We start from the raw sequence: 25634 nt of genomic DNA, 5'->3' as shown, positions 1-25634 counted from the left end.
CCTCTCAAAGACTAGGGCTTTACCCATAGTAAATATGTTGTGATTTTGTTTTTGGTACTGAATTGGCAATGCGTTTTTATGTTCCTTTTATCTTCTTTTTTCATAATTGTCCCCATATTTCTGATTCTCTCATTGTATCCTTAGTATAAGTGGCAGTTGTAGAAGGCAGTTTCCTTTAAATTACTATATATTTTTTGGCTTTTTTTGCCTACATACATGAGCCCAAGAAAAGAGTGCATCACATACTTAACTCTCTGTGTTCTGTAGTCACTTGGTCATAGACTAGATAAACCATCATGCAACTAGTGTTTTTGGTATAAAAAGTAACTTTCTCCTTTTTTCTCCCCCTTTAATTCTAGGCGTAGTACAAGAAGAGTTCGAGAATTGTGGTGGCAGGGATTGCCCCCTAGTGTCCGTGGGAAAGTTTGGAGTCTAGCTGTAGGAAATGAACTAAATATCACTCCTGGTTTGTATTCTATATTCAGTTACTCCCACACATGCAAACAGCCATCTTCAGCGTTCCAAAGCAGATTAGTAGATTGATCATTTGAAAAGGCCATATATGGCCATATACCATATGTGTCATTTTAAGAACATGCTTCATTCCCTACCCCCTTCTAAAACCTGGTAAGATTTAATAAGTAAGTTACTATATTTCATATTATATAAATAAGGTTTGTGGGTTTTCCTTTAGTTCACAGCCATCAATAATAATCTTGACATCTAAATATCTTAACTGTGGGTAACTTCAAAAACTTCTGGGTCAAAAAAAGACAAACTTCTGGGTCTAGGTAACAATAGGTGAATAAACATATACAAGGAAAAATAAAATAGTTGTGGAAAAGTTTCCTCTTTTTTCAAAACCATAAATATTGAGGGAAAGCTAGAAATTTCTTTTCCTATCTTTCTACCCAAACCAGTCATTTTGAATTTTTTTATTTAAAAATTTTAAAGTTTAAAAAACAAAAAGAAGTAAGATTCTCATCGTTTTTATTTTCTTAAGTTTCTTAAAACCTTTACGCATAGGAGTAAAATGTAGATAGGAGTAAAATGTAGTGTAGTTTTGATGAACTAAAAAAAATTACATACAATAAGGATATTATCAGTAGGGTAAAATAATTAGTAATAAAAGATACTAATGGTCTGAGTGATAATGATAATGCCAGATAAAGGTACCACAGAAAGACTTAGGGACTCTAATATAATTAAATAATACATTGTTACTTAAAATTTTTTATTTACATATTTATTGAAAAACAGTCAAGCGATAGTAAAGTACAAACTGCATGTTTCGTCCCCCTCTTCCACCCAAAATTCTGCTCTTGATCCTACTCTAGGTACCATTTAGCAATTTGGTGTATGTTCTTCCAGATCTTTTTTCTATGCACATAAAAAAGTGTACATCTACATATGATAATTTTTAAGCCTTCTCTTTTTCTTCCTTTTATTTTTTCCCACAAACCATCTGAACATCCCTCGATATCAGTGCATAAAAGGGGCACTTATATATACTGTAGCTGCACTGTATTCCACGGTTTGGCTATAGTATAATTTATTTAACCATTTTCCTAGTGATTGCTAAATCAAAGACATATATGTTAAAACAACATCAGGACTTCGGTCCAGTGGTTAAGGCTCCAAGGTTCCAGTGTATGGGGTGCAGTTTCAATCCCTGGTCAGGGAACTAAAATCCCACATGCATGCAGTGCAGCCAAAAAATAAAAACAAAAAAAACAACATCAAGGTACCTGTCTTTTTTTACTCCTCAAAAGTGATTAAAATTAATGAAAATTACCCACATGGAGGATGACTGAAAATAATTTAGAAATATTTACCAAAAGCATCAAAAAATATAACCTTTGATGGATTTATTCCAGTTCTAACACTTTAAGTAAATAAATAATCAGGACTGGTTTCAAAAGCTTTTCTACAAGGATATTCATTACAGCAATCAGCATTATATATAGTTGTACAGAATTTATAACAAAAATCTAAATGTTTATCTTTAGTCTTAAAAGTGATGCCAACTTTGAATAGCATGATCATGTATAGTTTATAAAATTGATTTTCACAAAAATCCTATAATGAACATGTCATTTTAACTTGACATTTTCTTTAATTAAAAAATTAGAATTTTAAAAAAAAATGAGAATTTAGGGCAAGAATTGAGTTTTAAATTAAGCCTAGAAAAGGTATTGTATTGGTTAAAGTTTTAGGAATCAGTTTTGCATATAGGTGATATGAAGAAGTATGGGTGGCTATTTGAAGTTTTGTTTGCAGTTTTGTTTTTTTTTTGAGAACTTTGGCTTTACACTTTTAGGTATCCTGACAACTTAGGCATTAAAACATTGGTTAAGTTGGTATTAATCTTTTGTGATTCTCTAATCAGAAAGTTATTTTTTAAGCTTAAAATTTGCAAGGTTTGTAAAATAACTGGTTCATTTATTTTCAGTCATTTTAGCTTCTCTCTACTAAACAGTTATGTATTCAGGAGTGAAATGGGTACTCATTCTCTTCTTCATTAGTGGTGGGAAGAAAGCTAAATTTCAGTGGAAGTAAATTTAGTTTTGATAACTTTGTTTATTTTAGGGGCTCTAATAGTTTGACTCTTTTCCTGTTGTATTTGTCTTAATCATGAAATTTATAACCATTAGAGAATAGTAACTAAAAATAGGGGTTCTAAAGTCAGTCAAATGTGGTTCAAATCTTGGTTCCACTCTGTATTAGGTTTGTGACCTTGGGCAAATTACTTAACATCTAGAGGTCTTAGTTTTCTTCATCTGTAAATGGGGATAAGATAATTAGCTATCTCAAAGGAGTGTTCTAACAGTGATTTGTGATGATGAATATCAAATTATAGTGAAAGTGAAGTTTACTGAGAATGCATACACTATCATTACTGTCAGAAAACAAGAAAGTGAAACATACACTGATCTCAAAATATTCTCTGCTCAAATCCAAGATACTTCTTTAGTCTGCTTCAAGCTCTACATTTGTACATACAGAATAAAATGTGTGACATGCCCAGTCAAGCATGAAATTGAACTGAGATGCAGGTCATCTTATAATAGATAAGCACTGTAACTCTTCCGTGAAGAGATATCCTTTGATGTTTGGAAATGCATTGCTACATTTTTATTATTGGATCAATTTTGTGACTTCCAAAAGTGATGTATTTATTTCATGAGCCTTTTTTTTCCAAGACAGTTTTGAAGTTTGAGTAGAACAGTGAAACTGGAATTCCTAGCTTGGAATCAGTTTGAAATGAAAAAGTGCAAACCTCAGTCTAAGAACTGCAAAAAAATTATATATCTAAATTTTAAGATTATATCTACATCTTATATCAAAACATTGATGGAGATGGGCACAAATAATAGAATTTTTAAGTTTTTTGTTCTTTTTAAAGTTCTTCTTTCCAAACCATGAGTAGTAACAAGAAGTGAACAGAAGGGAGAAAGGGTCAGAATAGTAATAGTCTATTTGAAATGTAAAAGTCAGCAATTTTATAATGATCTGGTTCTTGTTAGTATATATATTGGGTTGGCCAAAAGATTATTTTGTTTTTGTCTGTAAGATGGCTCGTAGCACTTAGTTGTCTTTAACTTCATTCAAAACACTTTTGTTAGATTGTATGTGACAGCTGTCATATCAGCGTGAATTTTAAAAAGACATCAAAATTGGTGAATTTTTGTGCAGCCATTTTAATATTGAAGATGGAAGAAAAATCCCAACATTTTCGGCATATTATGCTTTATTATTTCAAGAAAGGTAAAAATGCAGCTGAAATGGCAAAAAAAGATGTGTGCAGTGTATGGAGAAGGTGCTTTGATTGATCGAACGTGTCAAAAGTGGTTTGTGAAGTTTCATGCTGGAGATTTCTCGCTGGATGATGCTCCACGGTCAGGTAGACCAGTTGAAGTTGGTAGCGATCAAATTGAGACATTAATTGAGAACAATTGAATGTTATACCACGAGGAAGATAGCCAACATACTCAAAAAATCCAAATCAAGCATTGAAAATCATTTGCACCAGTTTGGTTATGTGAATCACTTTGATGTTTGGTTTCCACATACGTTAAGCTAAAAAAAAAAAACCTTGACCATATTTCCACATGCGATTCTCTACTGAAACGTAATGAAAATGTTATGTTTTTAAAACAAATTGTGGGGCTTCCCTGGTGGCGCAGTGGTTAAGAATCCACCTGCCAATGCATGGGACACAAGTTTGTGCCCTGGTCCGGGTAGATCCCACAGGCTGCAGAGCAACTAAGCCCGTACACCACAACTACTGAGCCTGCGCCCTAGAGCCTGCGAGCTACAACTACTAAAGCCCATGCTCTGCAACAAGAGAAGCCACCGCAATGAGAAGCCCGTGCACCGCGACGAAGAGTAGCCCCCACTCTCCACAACTAAAGAAAGCCCACACAGCAACGAAGACCCAGCCATACATACATACATACATACATACATACATAATAAAGTTCCCTTTAAAACAAATTGTGACAGGCAATGAAAAGTGGATACCATACAATAATGTAGAACAGAAGAGATCATGGGGCAAGTGAAATGAACTATCACCAACCACACCAAAGGCCGGTCTTCATCCAAAGAAGGTGATGTTGTGTATATGGTGGGATTGGAAGGGAGTCCTCCATCATGTGCTTCTTCTGGAAAACGAAATGATTAACTCCAACAAGTACTGCTCCCAATTAGACCAAGTGAAAGTGGTACTCAACAAAAAGCGTCCAGAATTAGTCAACAGAAAACGCATAGTCTTCCATCAGGCTAACGCAAGACCGCATGTTTCTTTGATGACCAGGCAAAAACTGTTACAGCTTGGCTGGGAAGTTCTGATTCATCTTCCATATTCACCAGACATTGTACCTTCGGATTTCCATTTAGGTCTTTACAAAATTCTCTTAATGGAAAAAATGTCAATTCCCTGGAAGACTGTTAAAGGCACCTGGAACAGTTCTTTGCTCAAAAAGATAAAAAGTTTTGGGAAGATGGAATTATGAAGTTGCCTGAAAAATGGCAAAAGGTAGTGGAACAAAAGGGTGAATACATTGTTCAATAGAGTTCTTGATGAAAATGAAAGCTGTGTCTTTTATTTTTACTTAAAAACCAAAGGCACTTTTTGGCCAACCCAGTATTATGTATACTTAATATGGTACAGTCATACATTGGGATACTGTGCAGTTGTTAAAAAAAAAACCACAAACCTAAAGTAGATTTATTCTACTAATGTGGACCAACTTCCAGTGTGATAAAGCAAGATGCAAATCAATGCATGTAATATGTTGCCACTTTATTTCAAAGGAAAATATATATGTATATGCATGTGTTTGCATATTTTTATCTTTAGAGAATTGGTAAGCAGAAAGTGCATTGGAGGGAAGGAAATTTATTTCTCACTCTATACTGTTTTGTACTGTTCGAATATTTTAGAAAATCACATTCATATATTACCTTTAAAAACAAATACATTTTTTAGTTTTATATTTTAATTTAAAAAAAAATTTTGGCCGTGCTCTGCAGCTTGTGGTATCTTAGTTCCCCAACAAGGGATCGAACCCACACCCTCAGCAGTGAAAGTGCCAAGTTCTAACCAATGGACCACCAGGGAATTCCCTAAATACATTTTTAAAAAAAGATTAATTGAAGTAAAATATGTTCTTGGTATTTTGGGCAATATATAAACGTTGGTATTTGGGCAAGAAGTACTTTTTGCTGTTTCGTCATGGAAATTTACAATTTTTATGTATTTTTAAATATCTATAATAGAAAGAAACAATTAAAATTTGAGAATTGAGAAAATTTTTCAATTTCTTTTATTCTTGAAGTTTTAATGAGATGCTGTATATGGAAGCACAGAGTGGTAGTCTCAAAAAGTGATTTGGCAATTAAAGTAAAAAGATAGGGCTTGAGATTTTTGTATGTAGGCCTTCTGGAGAAATTTGTGAACTTTAGTAGCTTTGGATAGCTTAGGTAGCCTTAGATAGCAATATCATAATGGAGAAACCAGTTTCAAGAGAGAAGGAAAGCAAGAAGTAGCATTTGCATTTATTGAGGGTCTATAAGGTGTCAGGAGGTGTATGTAAATTATCTTATTTAAGCATCAGTAACCCCATGAGTAGGTGGTGTTTTTCTCCGGTTTACAGATGAAGAAAGCCAAGTTCCAGAGTGATCAAGTACCTTTCTTGAAGTCCCACAGGTAGTAAGTGGCAGAGCTGGAATTTGAATCTAGATCTGACTGACTCCGAGAAAATCATGTCTCTGCTATTCTACAGTGATACTTCTTCTGCAGAAGCATCTCTTCCTGCCTCTTAACATTCATTCTATATTGTAGCTATTTGGATGACCACTCTGCAGTATTTTCTTTGCTATCTTTCTGGTTGAGTAATGAATAGTTTTGGTAGAATCAAGTACTTCAATTTGCCACATTTTTGATGCCGGCTACATAAGAAAAATCTGACCTTATAATAGGATTTTTTCTCTTTATTTTTAAGTAAGTAAAAATAGAAAATATGAGAATAAATTTCTTTCCTATTATTTATGAATTTTTGTTTTTTTTTTCCCCAGAACTTTATGAAATCTTCCTCTCAAGAGCAAAGGAACGGTGGAAAAGCTTCAGTGAAACAAATTCAGAGAATGATGTAGAAGGTGTGATTTTTTTTGTTGTGGTTAATAAAAATTTCTCAAAATCCAGTTGCTGAGATACTAGTGTGATTTTTACAGTGTATCAGGAACTAGTAATTCTTCACATACATTATCTCCTTTAATGTTATAACCCTTTAAGTAGATGGTATTATACTGAATGATATAAGAGGAAACTGAGGCTCAGAGTATTTAACTTGGGAACAGTGAAGCTGTAATGTAAACCCAGGTTGTTGAACCCCCGAGTCCAGGTTTTAATCACAACAGTAAGACTAATGGGATACAGTATTTTTAGGCCAACTCTTAACTTAAAGATAGATGATCTGCACACCTCACTTGTGACCTGTTGTCTCCCCTGACTCTCACTGACTTTCATTCACTCCCTAATGTATTATTTATAATTCTTATTGTGCCTTAACCTTTGTTCATTTAATTCACGCATAGACTTCATCTTTCCCTCCACTGTCATCAGGTTTTTTTTCCTAATCATTTTGGCGAAAACAGGAACACTCTTTTTTCCTGTCATCATCGTTTATTAAATTTAGGTAAATTTATTTAAATATTTCTTGTCCTTGAATAATGGGGAGCTGTTTATCTGCCAGTCACTTTTCTTTCTACTTCATAGAAGGCAAATTTTTCTCTTCCCTATAAGTAAAACTCTAAAAATGAGCATGGTTTAGGGTAGAGAAATGGTGCATATCTCATAGTGGTTTTCTATGAGTATGTAAACAACTCTGTTAAATTCCTTGAATACTCTTTTTTCTAATTTAGAAAAGTGAACAGTATGGTGGGGAAAATTGACTAAACAAGGTTAGAAAGAAGATTTGATTGGCAGAAAGGTTCATGTAAGTATCATCCCAAGACCTGTTAGCTATGTCAGCTATTTGTGGGAAACTAAAAGTTCAAGGAAGAAGATGTAAGAAGTTTTAATTGGCAGGGCCTCAGCCTGAGTTTTAAACTCACTTTTATGAAATATTGGAAGCGTAAGAATTAAAATTATGAGCATTTACTTCAGAGACATTTTGTCATGATTAATAAATGGTAAAAGTTATATTTTAGTAGAAATTAAATGTAAATGAAGAATTGTTTCAATCAGAAAAACTGTTCTGTTTAAATTACTGATTTCTTATTTCCTGGGTGTTTATAATTTGTAGTTGTCATTAAACTTTTTTAGCCATTATCTTTTCAAATATTACTTCTGCCTCATCTTTCCTCTCCTTCTAGGACTTCAATTACATGTATGTTAGACCATATAACAGTGTCCCATAAGTCTCTTATACTATTTATTAAAATTCTTTTTCTTTCTGTGCTTCAGTTTAGATGATTTTTGTAATCAGGTTCATGAATCCTCTCTTCTTTTATATCCAGTCTATTAAATATGTCCTATTTATCCAATATATATCTTTAATTTCAGAAATTATACTTTATAATTCTAGAATGTCTACCTGGTTCTTTTTATAGATTCTATTTTTCTGTGGAAATTATCTTTACATCCCACACATTTCCTCACTCATTTTCTCTATTTTCTTTAACATATTTATAGCAGTTAATATCCTTGTTTAATTCCATTCCTGGATCATCTGCAGGTCTGCTTCTATTGACTGGTTTTTCCCTTGATTATACGTCATATTTTCCTGATTCTTTGCATATCTTAAAAGTTTAAATTGTATGTTAGTTATTATAAATAAAAAAGGTATAAATTGAAGCTGGTGTTTCCCCTCAGAGGAATTATGCTCTTTTCTGTTAGGCCATTGGGTTATCGCCTCAATTCAGTCAGTAACTGAGCTAGGTTGGGCAAGATTACAGCTTTAGATAGACTTAGTTAATCTTGGGTTTCAAATTTGTTGATAGGACGAACTGTCCTATTTTGACTACAGGCTCCCCTCTTCAATGAGACATTCTCCCAAGGGCCATGTGCTTATGAGTTATTTCATTATGTCTTTCCAGCTTGGCCTTCTGCACTACACTAGCACTCAGCAAAAGTCCCACAGGGTAAAACCAGATATACATTCAGGCTCCTCCAGATCCTTCCTGTCACATCAGTCTTATGTGGCCATGAAAAGCTCTTCTGGTTTCTCTTTCCCGAAGCAGAGTACCTTTGTCTATGGAGGCTCAATCCTGAGCCCATTCTGAGACTTGGCAGATGCCCCTAGAAAGAAAAATGGCCACTGGTATCCACTCACCTAGGAAAGGGAAGGCTCTTCTCTTTCTGGGATTTATATCCTTTAGACTGCTTTCCTGGCCCTCAGCAGTGAGAACATGGAGTCCTAACCACTGGACCGCCCGGGAATTCCCTCTTATGCCTTTTTTAAAACAAGTGGTATTTGAAATTCATTCTTTTTCCTAGTTGTTATTGTGGCAGCAGTAGCCTTCCCCTACCTTCTATGAAACCCAGAAGCAGAAATCTTGCACCATAAAACTTTCTGATAAATGTATAGATACTTTCTTCATATTAGAGGCTCTAAGTTCCAGTAAAAGCTATATGGCATTTCTTTAAATTTCTTAATTATTCAGCTTTTAACTTTCCTTAAGTAACATATATGCTGTGTGATCATTCTGTGTTGGTAAGATTGAACTTGGTATAGTCAAGTAATCATTTCAATTTTATCTAACTGGCAAATGCAGGTGTATCTGTTGCTGATCGGGAGGCCAGTCTGGAATTAATTAAGTTGGACATATCCCGTACATTCCCATCTCTCTACATCTTTCAGAAGGTAAGGGTTTCTAACCAGCTTGTAACAACTAATTTTTTTTTTAATCCAAGGGAACAAATTCTCTAAATGCATAGCTCTTATTTTTTAAAAGGCAAAACTGTAAAAATTGTAGACCTTTATATAAAAAATGTAAAACTAGTAGGAAAAGAGTAAAGGCATTTCTGTTATTTTATTCCACTGTTTGAATGCATTGCAGTTAACATAGCACATAAAGGTACTTGATGAGTTTTCACTGAAGTGAATTTCTTTGTTTCACTTTCTATTCTGTAAAATATTTAAGTTTTAACATTTTTGCCTAGTATATTGTTAAAATATAAAGAAGTTTGTTCCAAAACTTTAAAATTTTTCATAATTATAATACTATTGAAATAGGAAGAAACAGTTTATTTTTTGTGCAGAGGCTGTTATGAAGTTGTTTATATTTTATGAGGAGAGAAATGATTACATTTTATATGTCTATATGACTCAAGTCTTTATTCATGGAATTCTTCTATCTTTATATTGATAAAATGAGATTAAAAATTTTACCATTAAGATTAAAATTATTAATAAACTTAATTTCGTGTAGCTTGATGGTTTTCTCTTGCTGAAACTGTATTATAGCAAATGAAAGAATCTATTTCCATTATAATTTTATTGTACCAAATTTAGACATCTTTAAAATTGCAGACAAACTACATAGCTTGTATCCATCCATCAAGTGAGTTTATTTGGCTTTTTTGGTTTTCCATAATTAAATATTTTTTATTCATACTTTAGAAAACATCTTTGCGGAGTGATAAAGTATACTGACTAAAACTAGTCATTTAGGAAATGTAAAGTTTATTAACATGTTTTTTGAGAATCAACTTAGAGACAGTTATTTGTATAGCTTGACATTTCATTTTTCTCTCCTCTAAGGGTGGCCCATATCATGATGTCTTACATAGTATATTAGGGGCATATACATGTTACAGACCTGATGTTGGTTATGTAAGTATTTGTTTCAGTCTGCTTTTTGAATATAAACATTTTATCTCTCTTATCTCATAATATCTTATGTTGTATTAGCTCCCAAATGTCTGTATCTTTATGTTTTTTTTTCTTGGTCATATTAACTTACCCGGAGAGGAATCGTCCCATCTCCTACCAGAGGCTTATGAGACTGATAGCCAGCTTTCTCGGAGAGCAGCTGGGGATTTTACCATTCAATTCGTAAACTTTTATTTATTGTTCCTGCTGTGGTGCCTTCTCCCCTTCTCCCTAACTCTCCTTTTCCTGACTGTCCCTTCAGAGATAAACCTCTTATGTTCTGCTGGGTTGAGGGGAAGGTAGATGGATACCTGTCCATACAGGATAGAGGAGGGGATTTGCTCCTTTCACAGATTTTCAACCAATCCTAGTTTTAGCCCTACCTTTCAATTTTAGAGGAACCTGATAACTTCACTTCCTGAGCTTTCCAGATTTTGTGACTGAATTGACTTGCTGCTTATTGGCTTTCTCCTCTGCACATATTTTAGTTTCAACATTCTCCATTTAATTAAATTAAAATTTCTAAAATGCTGTTGACATCTTTTATCTACTGTTTATATTATTTTCCATTCTTTTCATCCTCCTAAGTTAATATTTATCTTTTTATTTACTGTTATTTTAGTTGGATTTGGGAGGGAACAAAGAAAACTGTATGTTCAATTTGTCATGTTTAACTAGAAATCATTAAACCTTCATCTTCTTGCCTTTGTCTTAAAATAGAAGAATTTTAGAGATCTCACAATAGGGTGGCTGTGTGGTACAATTTATCCTATTTTGTTGCATGTTCATTTGTATATTTGTTTATTGATCCACTTAACAAATATTTATTGTGTGCTTATTGCTATATGCCAGGCTTTGTTCTAGGCATTTTGTTCATCTTAGTGAACAGAAGAAGGATTCTTCCCCTTTTTTTTTTTTGTTTTTTGCGGTACACGGGCCTCTCACTGTTGTGGCCTCTCCCGTTGCGGAGCACAGGCTCTGGATGCGCAGGCTCAGCGGCCATGGCTCACGGGCCCAGCCGTTCCGCGGCATGTGGAATCTTCCCAGACCGGGGCACATACCCGTGTCCCCTGCATCGGCAGGCGGACTCTCAACCACCACGCCACCAGGGAAGCCCCCTTTTTGATGCTTATAATTTAGAAGGAGGAGACAGACAATAAATAACAACAAATAAGTAAATCATATGTTATATTAAAAGGTGATAAGTGCTATGGAAAAAGTATGGCACGGGTTGAGGGGAAGTGAAGGTTTGGGTATGGAATGTAGTATTAAAGGATATGTCCTTATAAAGGAAGTAAAATTTGAACAAAGAATCCCTCTTGCTCATGTGTTCTGTAATAGAACTGTAAAGACATTATGTAACCCCTTCACATTTTAAAGTTGACATTCATTTAAATTTTTTCATTATAAGTTTAATTGTAAAGGATTTAATTTTTAGCACTTGTTAAATATTGATATTTTAAAATAAAACTCATACTTCTTTTAAAAAGTGTAGCCAGTAGAATTTTAACACTATAATGAGTTTATATATGTCATCATCCATTTAAAGAAAAATATATGAACGAGTTCTTCATTAATACTCTACAGAATACACAGATTTATTGGCTCATTGGATTTATGTAAAATGACCACCTTAGAACCTAATTGGTGATGGCAAGCCTCACTGGCAAGCCAGTCAGTCAAATCAGACTTGTTTTATAATATATGATAAGAGTAGTATAAACTATATTGGAATACATATTTCATGATGTGGTTTGATAAAATAGGTTTTTAACTGCATTAATGAATAATACATACTTAATCTATAAGTAAATCACACAGAAGTTTTATCTGTGGAATTTCTTCAGTATATCTTGTAAAAATTTGGTAATGGTTCACATTCCAGTTATATTTAAAATAACCAAGGACACCAATCTGTATTGCTCTTTTATTTGTTCTCCTGGTCTCTCCGTGTAAGTCTGTTATACAAATCTCTACCAGAAGTGCTCTGTAAACTGTTTTTTTAATGAAAGAATGAATATTTTTACAACAGCAGTTCCCAATTACTTATCTGCTAAAAAATGTGCAATAGCTGCTCGTAACTCACAAGCAAACATCTGTATAGCTTAGCCTTTTACTGAAGACCTTTCATAATTTGTAAATGCATCCTACTTTTTCTAATTTTTCCCATTAATCCCATTATAAATCGTTTGTTCCAACTGTGCTGGCCCTGTATGTCTCTGCTGACGTGTCTTTTCCATCTTAGAATGTTTTTTCCTCATTTGTCCAGCTGCTCTTCCGGGAATCCAGCTTCACTATCCTAACCCCCACAGCCTCTTCTTTCTTGGAATTTCAGCGGCATTTCTCATAGATCTCTCTTTTTTTTGCGGTACGCGGGCCTCTCACTGTTGTGGCCTCTCCCGTTGTGGAGCACAGGCTACGGACACACAGGCCCAGCGGCCATGGCTCACAGGCCCAGCCGCTCCGCGGCATGTGGGATCTTCCTGGACCGGGGCACGAACCCGTGTCCCCTGCATCGGCAGGCAGACTCTCAACCACTGCGCCACCAGGGAAGCCCCTCATAGATCTCTTTTGTTCCTAGTTCTTCACTTTCTACCTCAGACAGATGTGTTATAACAATGGAGACAGTCACCTAATTTTCATTAACTTTTGTGAGTTTATACTCTGAAATACTTCAAACTGAGAGAAAATGAAAACTAGGTAGAATACTGAGATAGACTTTTGTAGCAAGTAAAAGCTGATACTTTTTTCTTTTTTCCAAAATTTTCCCTAATACTTTTTAAACCACATGAGCAAGAAAGAAAAGTAAAATTCAGGGAGATTTCATAATTTTTAATGGTTCTCTATATTTACCTTTGTTGGAAAATAAAAAGAAATTTAAAAACTTGGTTAATTCTACTTTGTAATGTCACTTTGTAATTTTTCAGGAATACAATAAAATAAACTGTATAGAATTATTATTGTAAGCACATTTTGATTAATTTCTTTCCCTTTGAAGGTCCAAGGGATGTCCTTCATAGCAGCAGTTCTCATTCTCAACTTGGAAGAGGCAGATGCCTTCATTGCATTTGCAAATCTCCTGAATAAGCCATGCCAGTTAGCCTTTTTTCGTGTGGATCACAGCATGGTATGGACATTTGGAATGAATTGTGTTTTTCTTTGACAGTTTCTATAGTCTGAATGCCCTTTTAGAGTGAAAAACAGTAATTAGAAGACTAAGATAATCTGATCTAAAATAAGCTTTTCATTGAATTATTATAGTTTTATGAATGCTTGATGAAAAGACTCAGAGATGTTAAGCAAGATTTTCTATTACTATTAAGGATTTATTTTCTCTATTTCTAGAGTGTACTCTTAAATAATTTTGTTGAAATTTCTATCTTTAGATGTTGAGATATTTTGCAACGTTTGAAGTATTTTTTGAAGAAAATCTTTCCAAACTGTTTCTTCATTTCAAATCTTACAGTCTTACACCAGACATATACTTGATAGACTGGTAAGTCATAACATATGTAAAATATAACTATTAAAAGGAAACAAAGTGTAACTTTTTGCCTAGAGTAAATTTCATGCACAGTACCATACATATAAAAAGCTCTTCGCTTACATGTAGAGAAACTCATATTTTTGTGGAGAGGCATGTGATTAAGAGCATGGACTCTGTGTTGAAATCAGAATCCCTCAGTTTGTGTTTCAGTTTCCTAACTATAAAATGGGAATAATAATATCTATATCTTGAGTTGTAGTGAGAGTGTTTTGCATGGATTATCTCATTCAATGCCTGGTACATAGTAAGCTCTCAGAAAGAGTTACTTGCTGTTCCTTTAATATTCTTAACACAAGGGCTTATGATAGTTATTATAGTGTTTCTTTATCGAGGGCTTTGTTTTTTTCCAAGGCCTTATCCAGCTTTCTGACCGAGTAATGATTCCTTATTTAGGTGCTAATGTCTTTTTTCAACTTTACAATTCTAGCTCTTCTGTTTTAACTTGGAAATTTTGCCTAGGACTCTGGTGAGCAGTAAAATCGATTATAGAGAGGGCGGGTGAGCTTTGCCCAAGAGATGGAGCAGTTGATCGTAAGATAGGCTGTTAGGAGTACATGTGAAATATTTAAACCTTAAATCCTAATCATTAAACATCAGTGGGTTTCATATAAATGATATTGTTTTAGTATGGAAAAATAAATTAATAATGGCATTGATCAAGTATCTTTCCAGTTGTTTGAGGTTTCTTTTATTTAGGCTTTAAAAAAAAAACTAAGTTATTTTTCAGTGTATTCTCTTCCATTCCCATTAGGAACATTAGAATTCTGTTGAATAGGACCCAAGATCATGGGGAGAGGGTTTTATAATATGGGACCCAAGGGACCAAGATCAAATATGTAAATCTGTAAAAGAAGGGGGGAAAAAAACTCCTCAACTGTCCCTCTTAAGGACTGTGAACATGAGGCAAAGCAGGATCACAATTGATAAAGGGAGCAGGATGGAATTAATACTGAGTGAGTACTGTATACTAGAAACTCCCTAGGCAGTACTGGTACCCTTTCTCATTTTGAACAGTGAATTAGTATTCTCTGTACTACCAAGAGTATCTTTTTTGTTATGCAATTAAATGTGTTTATAACTTAAGAAGTAGACATGGATTTTTGTTTCACTGCCTCTGTTGAGCTTATAACATATGAATCCCAGGATCAGTGGTGCAAGAAAAAAGAGGAATAAATGAGTGGCAGTGCTAAAAGGAATTTTTTTCATTTTTTAGTGGCAGAACCTTTAGTTTCCTTGTTCACGCACGTTTCACCAGCAGTACCTCAGATAAACACAGTCTGTGTAAAAATGTGTACCTTCTTTGCCAAGGCAACATCAAGAGAAGTTCTCTAGCACCTACTCTCCCTACTTCCTCAACCAGAGTGCTACCCCAAAGTACCACTGGATAAAGACTTACATGATCAAACATTATCAGAAAGGATGTGAAAAACCATTTTGGTGATTCTATTGGAGGGTATACATGCTCCAAAAGAAGTAAAGTTTGGTGAAGGGAAAACAAAACAGTGGATGTTTGTGGAAAGAGAAAAGAGGAAAGTCAGACTTTATGGTTTTGTATTTAGGTTACTAAAAGATGGTACTTGGTTTCCTCATACAGTAGTAAGAAGTAACTTGTATTGAGCATTTCTTATGTGCCTGGCACTATTCTAAATACTTTACATTTATTAACTCCTTTAATTTTCAAAACAATTCTGAGAGGTAATTTTATTTTGTTTACTAATGAGGAAACTGAGGCACAGCAAGGATGAGTATCTTACTCAAGGTAACACAACCAATAAGTTGCAAATCTAAGATTCAAACTCAGGTATTCTGATTTCAGAGCCCATACCCTTAACCATGAGGTTATTCTGCCACTCTAGTTTGTATTAGGCCATATCTCGACGTAAGGTTGTAAATTCACATACTTCATTTCCAACTACTCACGTTCTTTGAGCGAAGGAGCCATATCTTATTTGCCTTTTTCACCCTAATTAAGCACTGTTCTTTTTATATAGAGATACTTAATGAGTGAATGAATAAATGAATGAAAAATTCCAATGACTTTTTCCCCCTAATTTTAGGATCTTCACACTATATAGCAAATCACTACCACTTGATCTGGCCTGTCGTGTCTGGGATGTATTTTGCAGAGATGGGGAGGAATTTTTATTTAGGACTGGATTAGGAATCCTCCGACTATATGAAGATATTCTCCTACAGATGGACTTTATTCATATAGCACAGTTTCTAACTAAATTGCCAGAAGATATCACATCAGAAAAGCTGTTCACCTGTATTGCAGCCATCCAGATGCAGAATAGTACCAAAAAATGGACTCAGGTAGAGTGGCATTTTCCTACTTGTAATAGATGTATAAAAACAGTCTATTTCTTGTAAAAACAAAAAGTCATGTATTTCTCAAATATTAGTGCTTAAATTTTTTAAAAACTTACAAAAATAATTTTTGACTTTGGAAAAAAAAAAAACGAATTGCTCTGCTTTCACCTCTCCAGACTTATGGCTTTATTTTTATGTAAGTCCAGTAATATTTTATGAGTTTAGTGAAGTACAGCCTACAATAGTCATGTATTTGCCAGGGCAATTGTATAATTACCTTGGTATTTCAGATAGACAACAGTTGTTTTAAATACCTGATGTGTACTAAGGGTTTGCAATAAAAAGAATGTAATGTATGATCCTGACTTTTTAGATGCTTAATCTTGTTAGGGAAGCAAATATATTGGAGGGAAGCAAATATATTGGCAGTCAAAAGTTAAATGACATAAAAAATAGTGTTAACACTTGCTCTATGAATGATAGCCAGTAGGCATTATAAGCTCTCAAGTTTTATTGCTTATGAAAATGAAAATATAAGAATATTGGTCCAGAGGATGTTTTGTTACCTAACAGTAATTTTATAATATTTGGCAAGTGATGAAAACTGGAATCTAACTATATATCATAAAATTGGGTTGAAACAAACAAGAGGATTTGAGAATGGCAGTCTTTCAGGGGACAGAGTTATGTGTACTAAAGCTGTTTCAGGTTAATAAACTATAGTTTTTAAAATCTCTTTAATCTGCATGGTAGTTTTTTTGAGGATTAATGTTTACTTTATATAATTTCCAGGTCTTTGCATCTGTGATGAAGGATATTAAAGAAGGAGACAAGAATAATAGTCCAGCTCTGAAAAGCTAATCTTCAAAATTAACAGACTAATTGCAATATTAAAAAAATGTTTTTGATAAAAGTATTTTGTTTCCTATGTAAACAGCATGGAAGAAAATGTTGAAGAAAGCTAAGAATCAAGACTTGGAAAACCGCTGATTTTGAATTCCATGGCTGAAGTAAATGAGTACCTATTGACAGTATTAATAAAAAAGTATTTTATAGGGAGAGCCATTTTACAAAGAAAAAAGTTTAAATGGCTAGTTCATACTCCGTAATTTGGAGTGAACAGTTTAATGCAATAAATTTTTTTAACAGCTTTGGAGATAGTTCAAATTTTTACATCTTTTCTTTTTTAACAATTAGCATAAAGGAGGAGCATAACAATTAGCACTTTGGAGGTCAGAACAGGATTGTTAAATACTACTTTAACTTCCAAAATACTATTTGAAATAAACACCTTAGTACAGATATTATCTCCAGTTCCACACATTTGAAGATATTATAGACCAAGAATAAGCAACGTTGATTGTAAATTATTTACGTCACTGAAGTTGTTTATCTTCACTCACAGGTTGGGGCAAATTTAGGTTATCTGGGAACTAGAAATATTGGTAGGAGATTGTTTAGCATTTGTGTAGGTGTTTTTCCACAGTACCATGTCTATTTGTTTTTGAAAGGAAATTGTTTCATTTCCTCAAGGAATTCCTATCACTCAGAGCATTTTAGCCTCTCTGTTTCTAGTCTAAGAAATTGTTCATCTAGTAATTTAAGAAAGCTAACTGGTAGAAGAAATTTCTTTGCACTTTAATGGACTGAAGGCTTTTTGGGGGGAGTAAGTCCATAAATACAAATTGAGGTTTTTCACTGGTAAGAGTAAAAAGTCATGAATTTTGAGAGTTCTTAATTAGAATGCTACTTGGCAAGACTTTAAATTTGTTAGTTAAAATTCTTTCACTGTAGAAACAAAATCTGTTAATTCCAGTTTGAAATTGGAAATCTTAATATGTAGCCAAGTCCATGACTTGTAAAACACTGTGTATAATTTTCTAATGAAAGGAAATAAGAGTAAAAGGTAAAATTAATTTTTTTCTAATGAGTAACTTTGATTATATTAGGATAAAGGAATGATTAACTATCGGTAAATTGACATTAAATTTATTATAATATGTTTAATTCTTAAACCTAAAATAAATCACTTGAATATCATGAGTGATATCTATATAAAATGGTATTTGGTTAATAATTAGATTATAGTGTGCTTTTATGTTGCAATTTTGTTTGAAACAACACTTAAGCACACTATTTCTGTTAGTGGTATATAGTCTTCAAACTAACAAGCCTGAGAACCTTGTTAGTGTAGCACCTGCCTCTTTAGGAGTATGGGACCAGACGGTACCTATGTATTTTTACCCCATGGGTCATTCTAGCCTAGGGACCACTAATGGAACCCTCAGAAGTTAACTCCTCTCCTAGGAGCTTGCTTAGTGGAAACTAGTAGTGTAGTAAAATATTGAGGGAGTACCCAGGGTCTTAATAGGTTTTAGAATGACATTTTAACTCTGGTAACTACTTCCTTGGTATTGGTGGCCCTGATAGAGGGAATGTAACCCCTGGCAGTAATCTCATTGAGGTTATACTCCCTGCCTAAACTTAATCTTACTTTTGTGTATTTGTTTTCAGAGTTGGACCTAAGTTACTGTATTTCTTTTTCTCATTTTTATTATTGTATAGTTTCTTTACCTTTCAAATATAAATGTGTATATAAAATGTAAATACAAGGAATTTATTAAAAACCACTATTAACAGTTACTGTGTAAATAAAACTCGTAAGCAGAGTAATTACTTGAAATGAGTCTTCATTATTTTGGGGATATTTAACTACATGTGGAGATAAAAAGGGGATAAACTTTTTTGCCAAATTTCTCTTCCTGGGATGCACTGGACCTTTAGCCTCTTGAGACTGACAGTACTGGCAGCTAAAATATTTTTACTGTCTTTTCCCTTGAACCTCTTATACATGCAGTATGGAGTTACTCATTATTCACATGGTCAGTTGTATGACAGTTTTTTTGGTTAAAGTATATTTTCAATTAAAAAATAACTTTCCTAAAAGCCTCAAGATAATGTGGAATTTAATATGGTGTTGTATTTGTTTGTCTATTTAATCTGTATTTCTCACTTCATTGTCCTTTTAGCACAGGTCTACATTGTATTATTTAAATGCTACTGGAAGACTCCAGCAACTAGCATAGTTTTCTAAAGTCAGAGAACATAGTCATAGTTTTTGTTGATTTCTTTTGCAGTGATGACCTTCATATAATGTTGTTGGTTTGAGTATATACATATATATATATATATATATATATATTTTTTTTTTTTTTTTTTTTTTTTTTTTTTTGCGGTACGCGGGCCTCTCACTGTTGTGGCCTCTCCCGTTGCGGAGCACAGGCTCCGGACGCACAGGCTCAGCGGCCATGGCTCACGGGCCCAGTCGCTCCGCGGCATGTGGGATCTTCCCGGACCGGGGCACGCACCCACGTCCCCTGCATTGGCAGGCAGACTCTCAACCACTGTGCCACCAGGGAAGCTCCATATATATTTTTTTAATTGAAGTATAGTTGATTTACAATGTTTGTTAGTTTCTGGTGTACAGCAAGGCGATTCAATTCAGCTATACATACATACACATATATATATTTTTTTCATATTCTTTTCCATTATGGCTTGTTACAAGATACTGAATATAGTTCCCTGTGCTATACAGCAGGTCCTTGTTGTTTATCTGTTTTATATATAGTTTATATCTGCTAATCCCAAACTCCTAATTTATTCCCACCCACCACCCCCTGGCTTTTCCTCTTTGGTAACCACAAGTCTGTTCTCTACGTCTGTGAGTCTGTTTCTATTTTGTAAATAAGTTCATTTGTGTCATATTTTAGATTCCACATATAAGTGTTATCATATAGTATTTGTCTTTCTCCTTCTGACTTACTTCACTTAGTGTAATTTCTAGGTCCATCCATGTTGCTGCAAATGGCATTATTTCATTCTTTTTTATGTCTGAGTAGTATGCCACTGTGTATATATACCACATCTTTATCCACTCACATGCTGATGGACATTTAGGTTGCTTCCATATCTTGGCTATTATGAATAGTGCTGCTATGAACATTGAGGTGCATGTATCTTTTCAAATTAGAGTTTTCTCCAGATCTGTGTCCAGGAGTGGGATTGCTGGATCATGTGGTAACTCTTTTTAGTTTTTTAAGGAACCTCCATACTGTTCTCCATAGTGGCTGTACCAATTTACATTCCCACCAACAGTGTAGGAGGGTTCCCTTTTCTCCACACCCTCTCCAGCCATTATAATTTGTAGACTTTTTTTTTTTTTTTGGCCACACCGTGTGGCATGTGGGATCTTAGTTCCCCAACCAGGGATCGAACCCGTTTCCCCTGCAGTGGAAGTGCAGATTCTTAACCACGGGACTGCCAGGGAAGTCCCCTATTTGTAGACTTTTTGATGATGATGGCCATTCTGACTGGTGTGACGTGATACCTCATTGTAGTTTTGATTTGCATTTCTCTAATGATTAGTGATGTTGAGCATCTTTTCATGTGCCTTTTGGCCATCTGTATGTCTTCTTTGGAGAAATGTCTCTTTAGATCTTCTGCCCATTTTTTGGTTTGGTTGCTTGTTTTTTTGTTATTGAGTTGTATGAGATGTTTGTATATTTTGGAAATTAAGCCCTTGTAGGTCGAATCATTTGCAAATATCTTCTCCCAGTCTGTAGGTTGTCTTTTTCTTTTGGTAATGGTTTCCTTTGCTGTGCTAAAGCTTATAAGTTTTGATTAGGCCCCATTTGTTTATTTTTGCTTTTATTTCTAGTGCCTTGGGAGACCTAAGAAAACATTGGTACCATTTATGTCAGAGAATGTTTTGCCTATGTTCTCTTCTAGGAGTTTTATGGTATCATGTCTTATATTTAAGTATTCAAGCTATTTTGAGTTTATTTTTGTGTATGGTGTGAGGGTGTGTTCTAACTTTATTGATTTGCATGCAGCTGTCCAATTTTCCCAATGCCACTTGTTGAAGAAGAGACTGTCTTTTCTCCATCGTATATTCTTGCTTCCTTTGTCAACGATTAATTGACCATAGTTGTATGGGTTTATTTCTGGGCTCTCTATTCTGTTCCATTGATCCATGTGTATGTTTTTGTGCCAATACCATGCTGTTTTGATTACTGTAGCTTAGTAGTATTGTGTGAAGTCTGGGACTTTGCCTGCAGCTTTGTTCTTTTTCCTCAGGATTGCTTTGGCAATTCTGTGTCTTTTATGGTTCCATATAAATTTTAGGATTATTTGTTCTCGGTCTGTAAAAAATGTCATGGGTAATTTGATAGGGATCTCATTAAAACTGTAGATTGCTTTGGGTAGTATGGCCATTTTAACCATATGAATTCTTCCAATCCAAGAGCATGGGATATCTTTCCATTTCTTTGATCATCTTCAGTTTCCTTTATCAGTGTTTTATAGTTCTCAGCATATGTCTTTTACCTCCTTGGTCAGGTTTATTCCTAAGTATTTTATTTTATTTATTTGATGAGATTTTAAAAGGGATTTTTTTGTTTACTTTTCCCTTTCTGATATTTCATTGTTATTGTAAAGAAAGGCAACAGATTTGGTTTGAGTATATTTTTTGACTCTACAAAAGTTAGGTAGCATTGGCAAAAGGGCATTGAGATTTTCAAAGCCTCTTTTAGGATAACAGCTTTCATTGTAGCTTAGGAACTAAGGCTATTTTTATCTAGAACAGTCAACTTTTTAGAGTATACATTGTTGGAGGGTATAATACTAAAGCATATAATCATGGAATAATTTGTCTTAAAATGCCATATGGTTTATTATGATTTTTCATTTCCTGTTTTTGTTTGGATAAGGTAAAATTATTTCGTATTTCATGAGCATATTCACACAGCAGAGATTGGTATAAAAGGCAAAAATCATGTGAGGTAGCAATGGAAAATCAGATTTTAATTTGCCATGATTGTTTTATAGTTTATCTGACATAATATAGTGTCAGAAAACAAAGTCTTACCTCTGGGGGGGAAAGTGATTTTTGTATTGAATTCATATTATTTTGATTTTGTCGAAGCAGTGTCCAAAATATGAATTTCCAAATGTAGTGTCAGGGAGGAAGAAATTTTCCTCTACCCTTCTAAGTTTTTCTGGCAGGTTTAAGAATTAAATTGATGTGAGACACATTAACAGATTAACAGGAAAAGACAAGAGTTTAATAACATGTATTGTGGGAGAGAACCAGGAAAACTGAGTAACTCACCAAAATGACTGAAACCCTCACCTTAACTACTGTCTTCAGCTGAAAACAAAAGGGGATGTGGGGGGTAGTGGTTTGAGACTTCAAAGGGGGAGGCAATGCATGTGGAGATGAAAAGCAAATGTTTGGTACACAGATGTTTGCTGGGCCTTGCAGTACACTGAGTGGACTCTGATCTCTAGGCCCTGCTGAGTGTTCCCCACCTCACCTAGCCCACATTCTTAGCTCTATTCCAGAACAGGCCCTTTGTCAAAATTCTTTTTGGCAGTAAAGGGGTCAGTAACAAGAAAAGCTTCCTGAGTCTTCTGTTTCTTAAAAATAATCAGGCTAAATTAATCCTCATGCCAAAGAGATACATTCTGGTGTGACAAATTCTGCTTCCCTACAGTGGTAAGACCATTAATTTGGACTTCACTGTTTTACAACATGTAAAAATGAAAATTAAATAATTTTTTAAAAGATTTAAAAATATATATTTTTTTTATTTTGGGGAAATTAGCCACTTCAGAGAGAGAAGATAGCCTTGCCCTTTAAAAATATTGTTTGCTAGAAATGCAAATCAAAACTACAATGAGGTGTGAATGGCCATCATCAAAAAGTCTACAAATAATAAATACTGGAGAAGGTGTGGAGAAGAGGGAACCCTCCTACACTGTTGGTGGGAATGTAAATTGATATAACTGCTATGGAGAACAGTATGGAGGTTCCTTAAAAAACTAAAAATAGGATTACCATGTGATCCAGCAATCCCACTCCTGGGCATATATTCAGAAAAGATGAAAACTTCAATTTGAAAAGATACATGCACTGCAATGTTCATAGCAGCACTATTTACAATGGCCAAGACATGGAAGCAACCTAAATGTCCATCGACAGATGAATGGATAAAGAAGATGTGGAATATGTATACAATGGAATATTACTCAGCCATAAAAAAGAATGAAATAATGCCATTTGTAGCAACATGGATGGACCTAGAGATTATCATACTAAGTAAAATAAATCAGGAGAAAGACAAAAACATATAATATCACTTATATGTGGAATCTAAAAAAAGTGATACAAATTAACTTATTTACAAAACAAATAGACTCACAGACATAGAAAACAAACTTATGGTTACCAAAGGGGGAAGGGAGGAGGATAAATTAGGAGTTTGGGATTAACAGATATACACTACTATATGTAAAATGGATAAACAACAAGGACCTACTGTATAGCATGGGGAACTATAGTGAATATCTTATAATAATCTATAATGGAAAAGAATCTGAAAAAGAATATATATATATATATACATATGTATACCTGAATCATTTTGTTGTACATCTGAAACTAACACAACACTGTAAATCAACTATGCTTCAATAAAAAACATATTGCTTATTTACTAAGAGTGTAATTGCAGAAGTGAGCTACTTCGTACTTTGAATGAATGCAGGAACACTCGGTAAGCCCTGATTATGTGCCAAGCACTGCCTCAATATTTTGATAGGCTACATAAAGTTACAAGGCTTGGGAAGTTAGCAAAACTGCATTTCTTTATAAACATTCTACCATTCATATTGATCTTCTCTTGGTTCCAACTGAGGTTTTATTTTGTACATTTTATTACGTGAGTTGGGTTTATTTTCTAAAATACTCCAAGAAGGAAATTTGACTTTACGAAAATTGCATTGCAGGCTTCCCTGGTGGTACAGTGGTTAGGAATCCGCCTGCCAATGCAGGGGACACAGGTTCGAGCCCTGGTCTGGGAAGATCCCACATGCCACGGAGCAACTAAGCCCGTGTGCCACAACTACTGAGCCTGTGCTCTAGAGCCTGCGAGCCACAACTACTGAGCCCATGTGCCACAACTACCGAAGCCTGCGCGCCTAGAGCCCGTGCTCCGCAACAAGAGAAGCCACCGCAATGAGAAGCCCGCGCACCACAACGAAGAGTAGCCCCCGCTCGCCGCAACTAGAGAAAGCCCACGTGCTCAACGAAGACCCAACGCAGCCAAAATTAATAAATAAATAAATTTTTAAAGTGCTTCATTTTTTGAACGTTTAAGTAAACAGTACTTCCATTATTTTATTTAAGGTAAAAATGACATGTACTATTGCAATATATTTGAAAAAATCATTTTTGTAATAAAAGTAAATGATTAATATAGACGTGAAGGAGTATATAAAATTGATAACAATGGGGTATATACGTTTGTTCTCATTTTTCATCTTCATGTACAACACTATACAAAATGGTATAAAAGCAGAAAGTGAAGCCTCAAATGTTTTTGGTCTAAGTATTGATAATCAATATTGTAAGTACATGATGTATTCTGATTATCAAATAAATCCTAAGGCTTTTAATTTTAGCTTCTATATTCTTAAAAAACTTTGAAAGGGAAGTATTAACTTGATTAAAACTTTTGTAGATTGTAAAATGCTTTGAATGCCTGTGTTTGGGCTTTAAAGTGTGAAAATAAATTGGAAAGTGTTTGAATGATAGGGTTTGTTTTATTCTTAATTTATACCAAGTGATTTTAAATAAACTGTGTATGCAGTAAATTTGTCATAACTTAGTGGTAATAGTTCTGATTTGATTTTTAAAGCCACTTATGTGAGCCGTTGAAAAACTAAACAATTCTCATCACACTTTTAATTAGACTGCATGTTTTATGATCTTTTAAACATGTGAATCAAATCCTATTATTCCTTAGTCAGGACCCTCTAGTGACATTCCTCATAATAAAAATCCAAATTTTTATTACAAGTTCCTATTTATTCTAGTCTCTATCTCTACAATTTCAACTGCCACTCAACCTTATTAACTTCACTGTGGATCTGATTTCTCAATCTCCCAATTTCCTATCTACCTAAGGGCTTTTACTCTTACTTTTACTTTGGAAATATTCTTTGCCTAAGTCTTCGTATGGTTTATATTATCTTCTCATTTAGGTCTCTACTTAATGTCTGTTTACTCAGAGTCAGACTGTTCTCTACCCATCCTCTGTCAGTATCATGACCTTACCGTACTTCATATTTCTTTATAGTTATCTATTACTTACCACTAGCTAACATTATTTTATATAGTCGTCTATTGTTTCCACTACAATGTAAACTCTGAATTCAGAAAGATTGTCTTGTCTTTTATTACCTCCGAATTGCTAGTGCCCAAAATAGCGCTTGGCACTACACATGATAGATATGGATGAACAGATTGTTTTTATTTTGGACCATTC

The 25634-nt window shown here is 34.3% G+C and overlaps 1 protein-coding gene across 1 annotated transcript in view; it reads left to right on the top strand.

The window, feature by feature from the left end:
* The window catches only part of TBC1D12 (TBC1 domain family member 12), a 95544-nt gene extending 76640 nt beyond the window's left edge, over positions 1–18904 (top strand). The window contains exons 6-13 of the mRNA XM_079899650.1: positions 360–466; positions 6583–6663; positions 9283–9371; positions 10272–10343; positions 13381–13509; positions 13769–13878; positions 15987–16245; positions 17035–18904. Coding sequence (XP_079755776.1) covers positions 360–466; positions 6583–6663; positions 9283–9371; positions 10272–10343; positions 13381–13509; positions 13769–13878; positions 15987–16245; positions 17035–17103 — 916 coding nt within the window. The 3' untranslated portion in view covers positions 17104–18904. The remainder of the gene's footprint in view (positions 1–359; positions 467–6582; positions 6664–9282; positions 9372–10271; positions 10344–13380; positions 13510–13768; positions 13879–15986; positions 16246–17034) is intronic.
* Positions 18905–25634: the final 6730 nt, after the last annotated feature.

This window comes from Stenella coeruleoalba, assembly GCF_951394435.1.
Source record: "Stenella coeruleoalba genome assembly, chromosome: 16".
Taxonomy (NCBI): Eukaryota; Metazoa; Chordata; class Mammalia; order Artiodactyla; family Delphinidae; genus Stenella; species Stenella coeruleoalba.
Note: the sequence above shows the minus strand (reverse complement) of the source record. Positions and strands in the feature narration are given on the sequence as shown.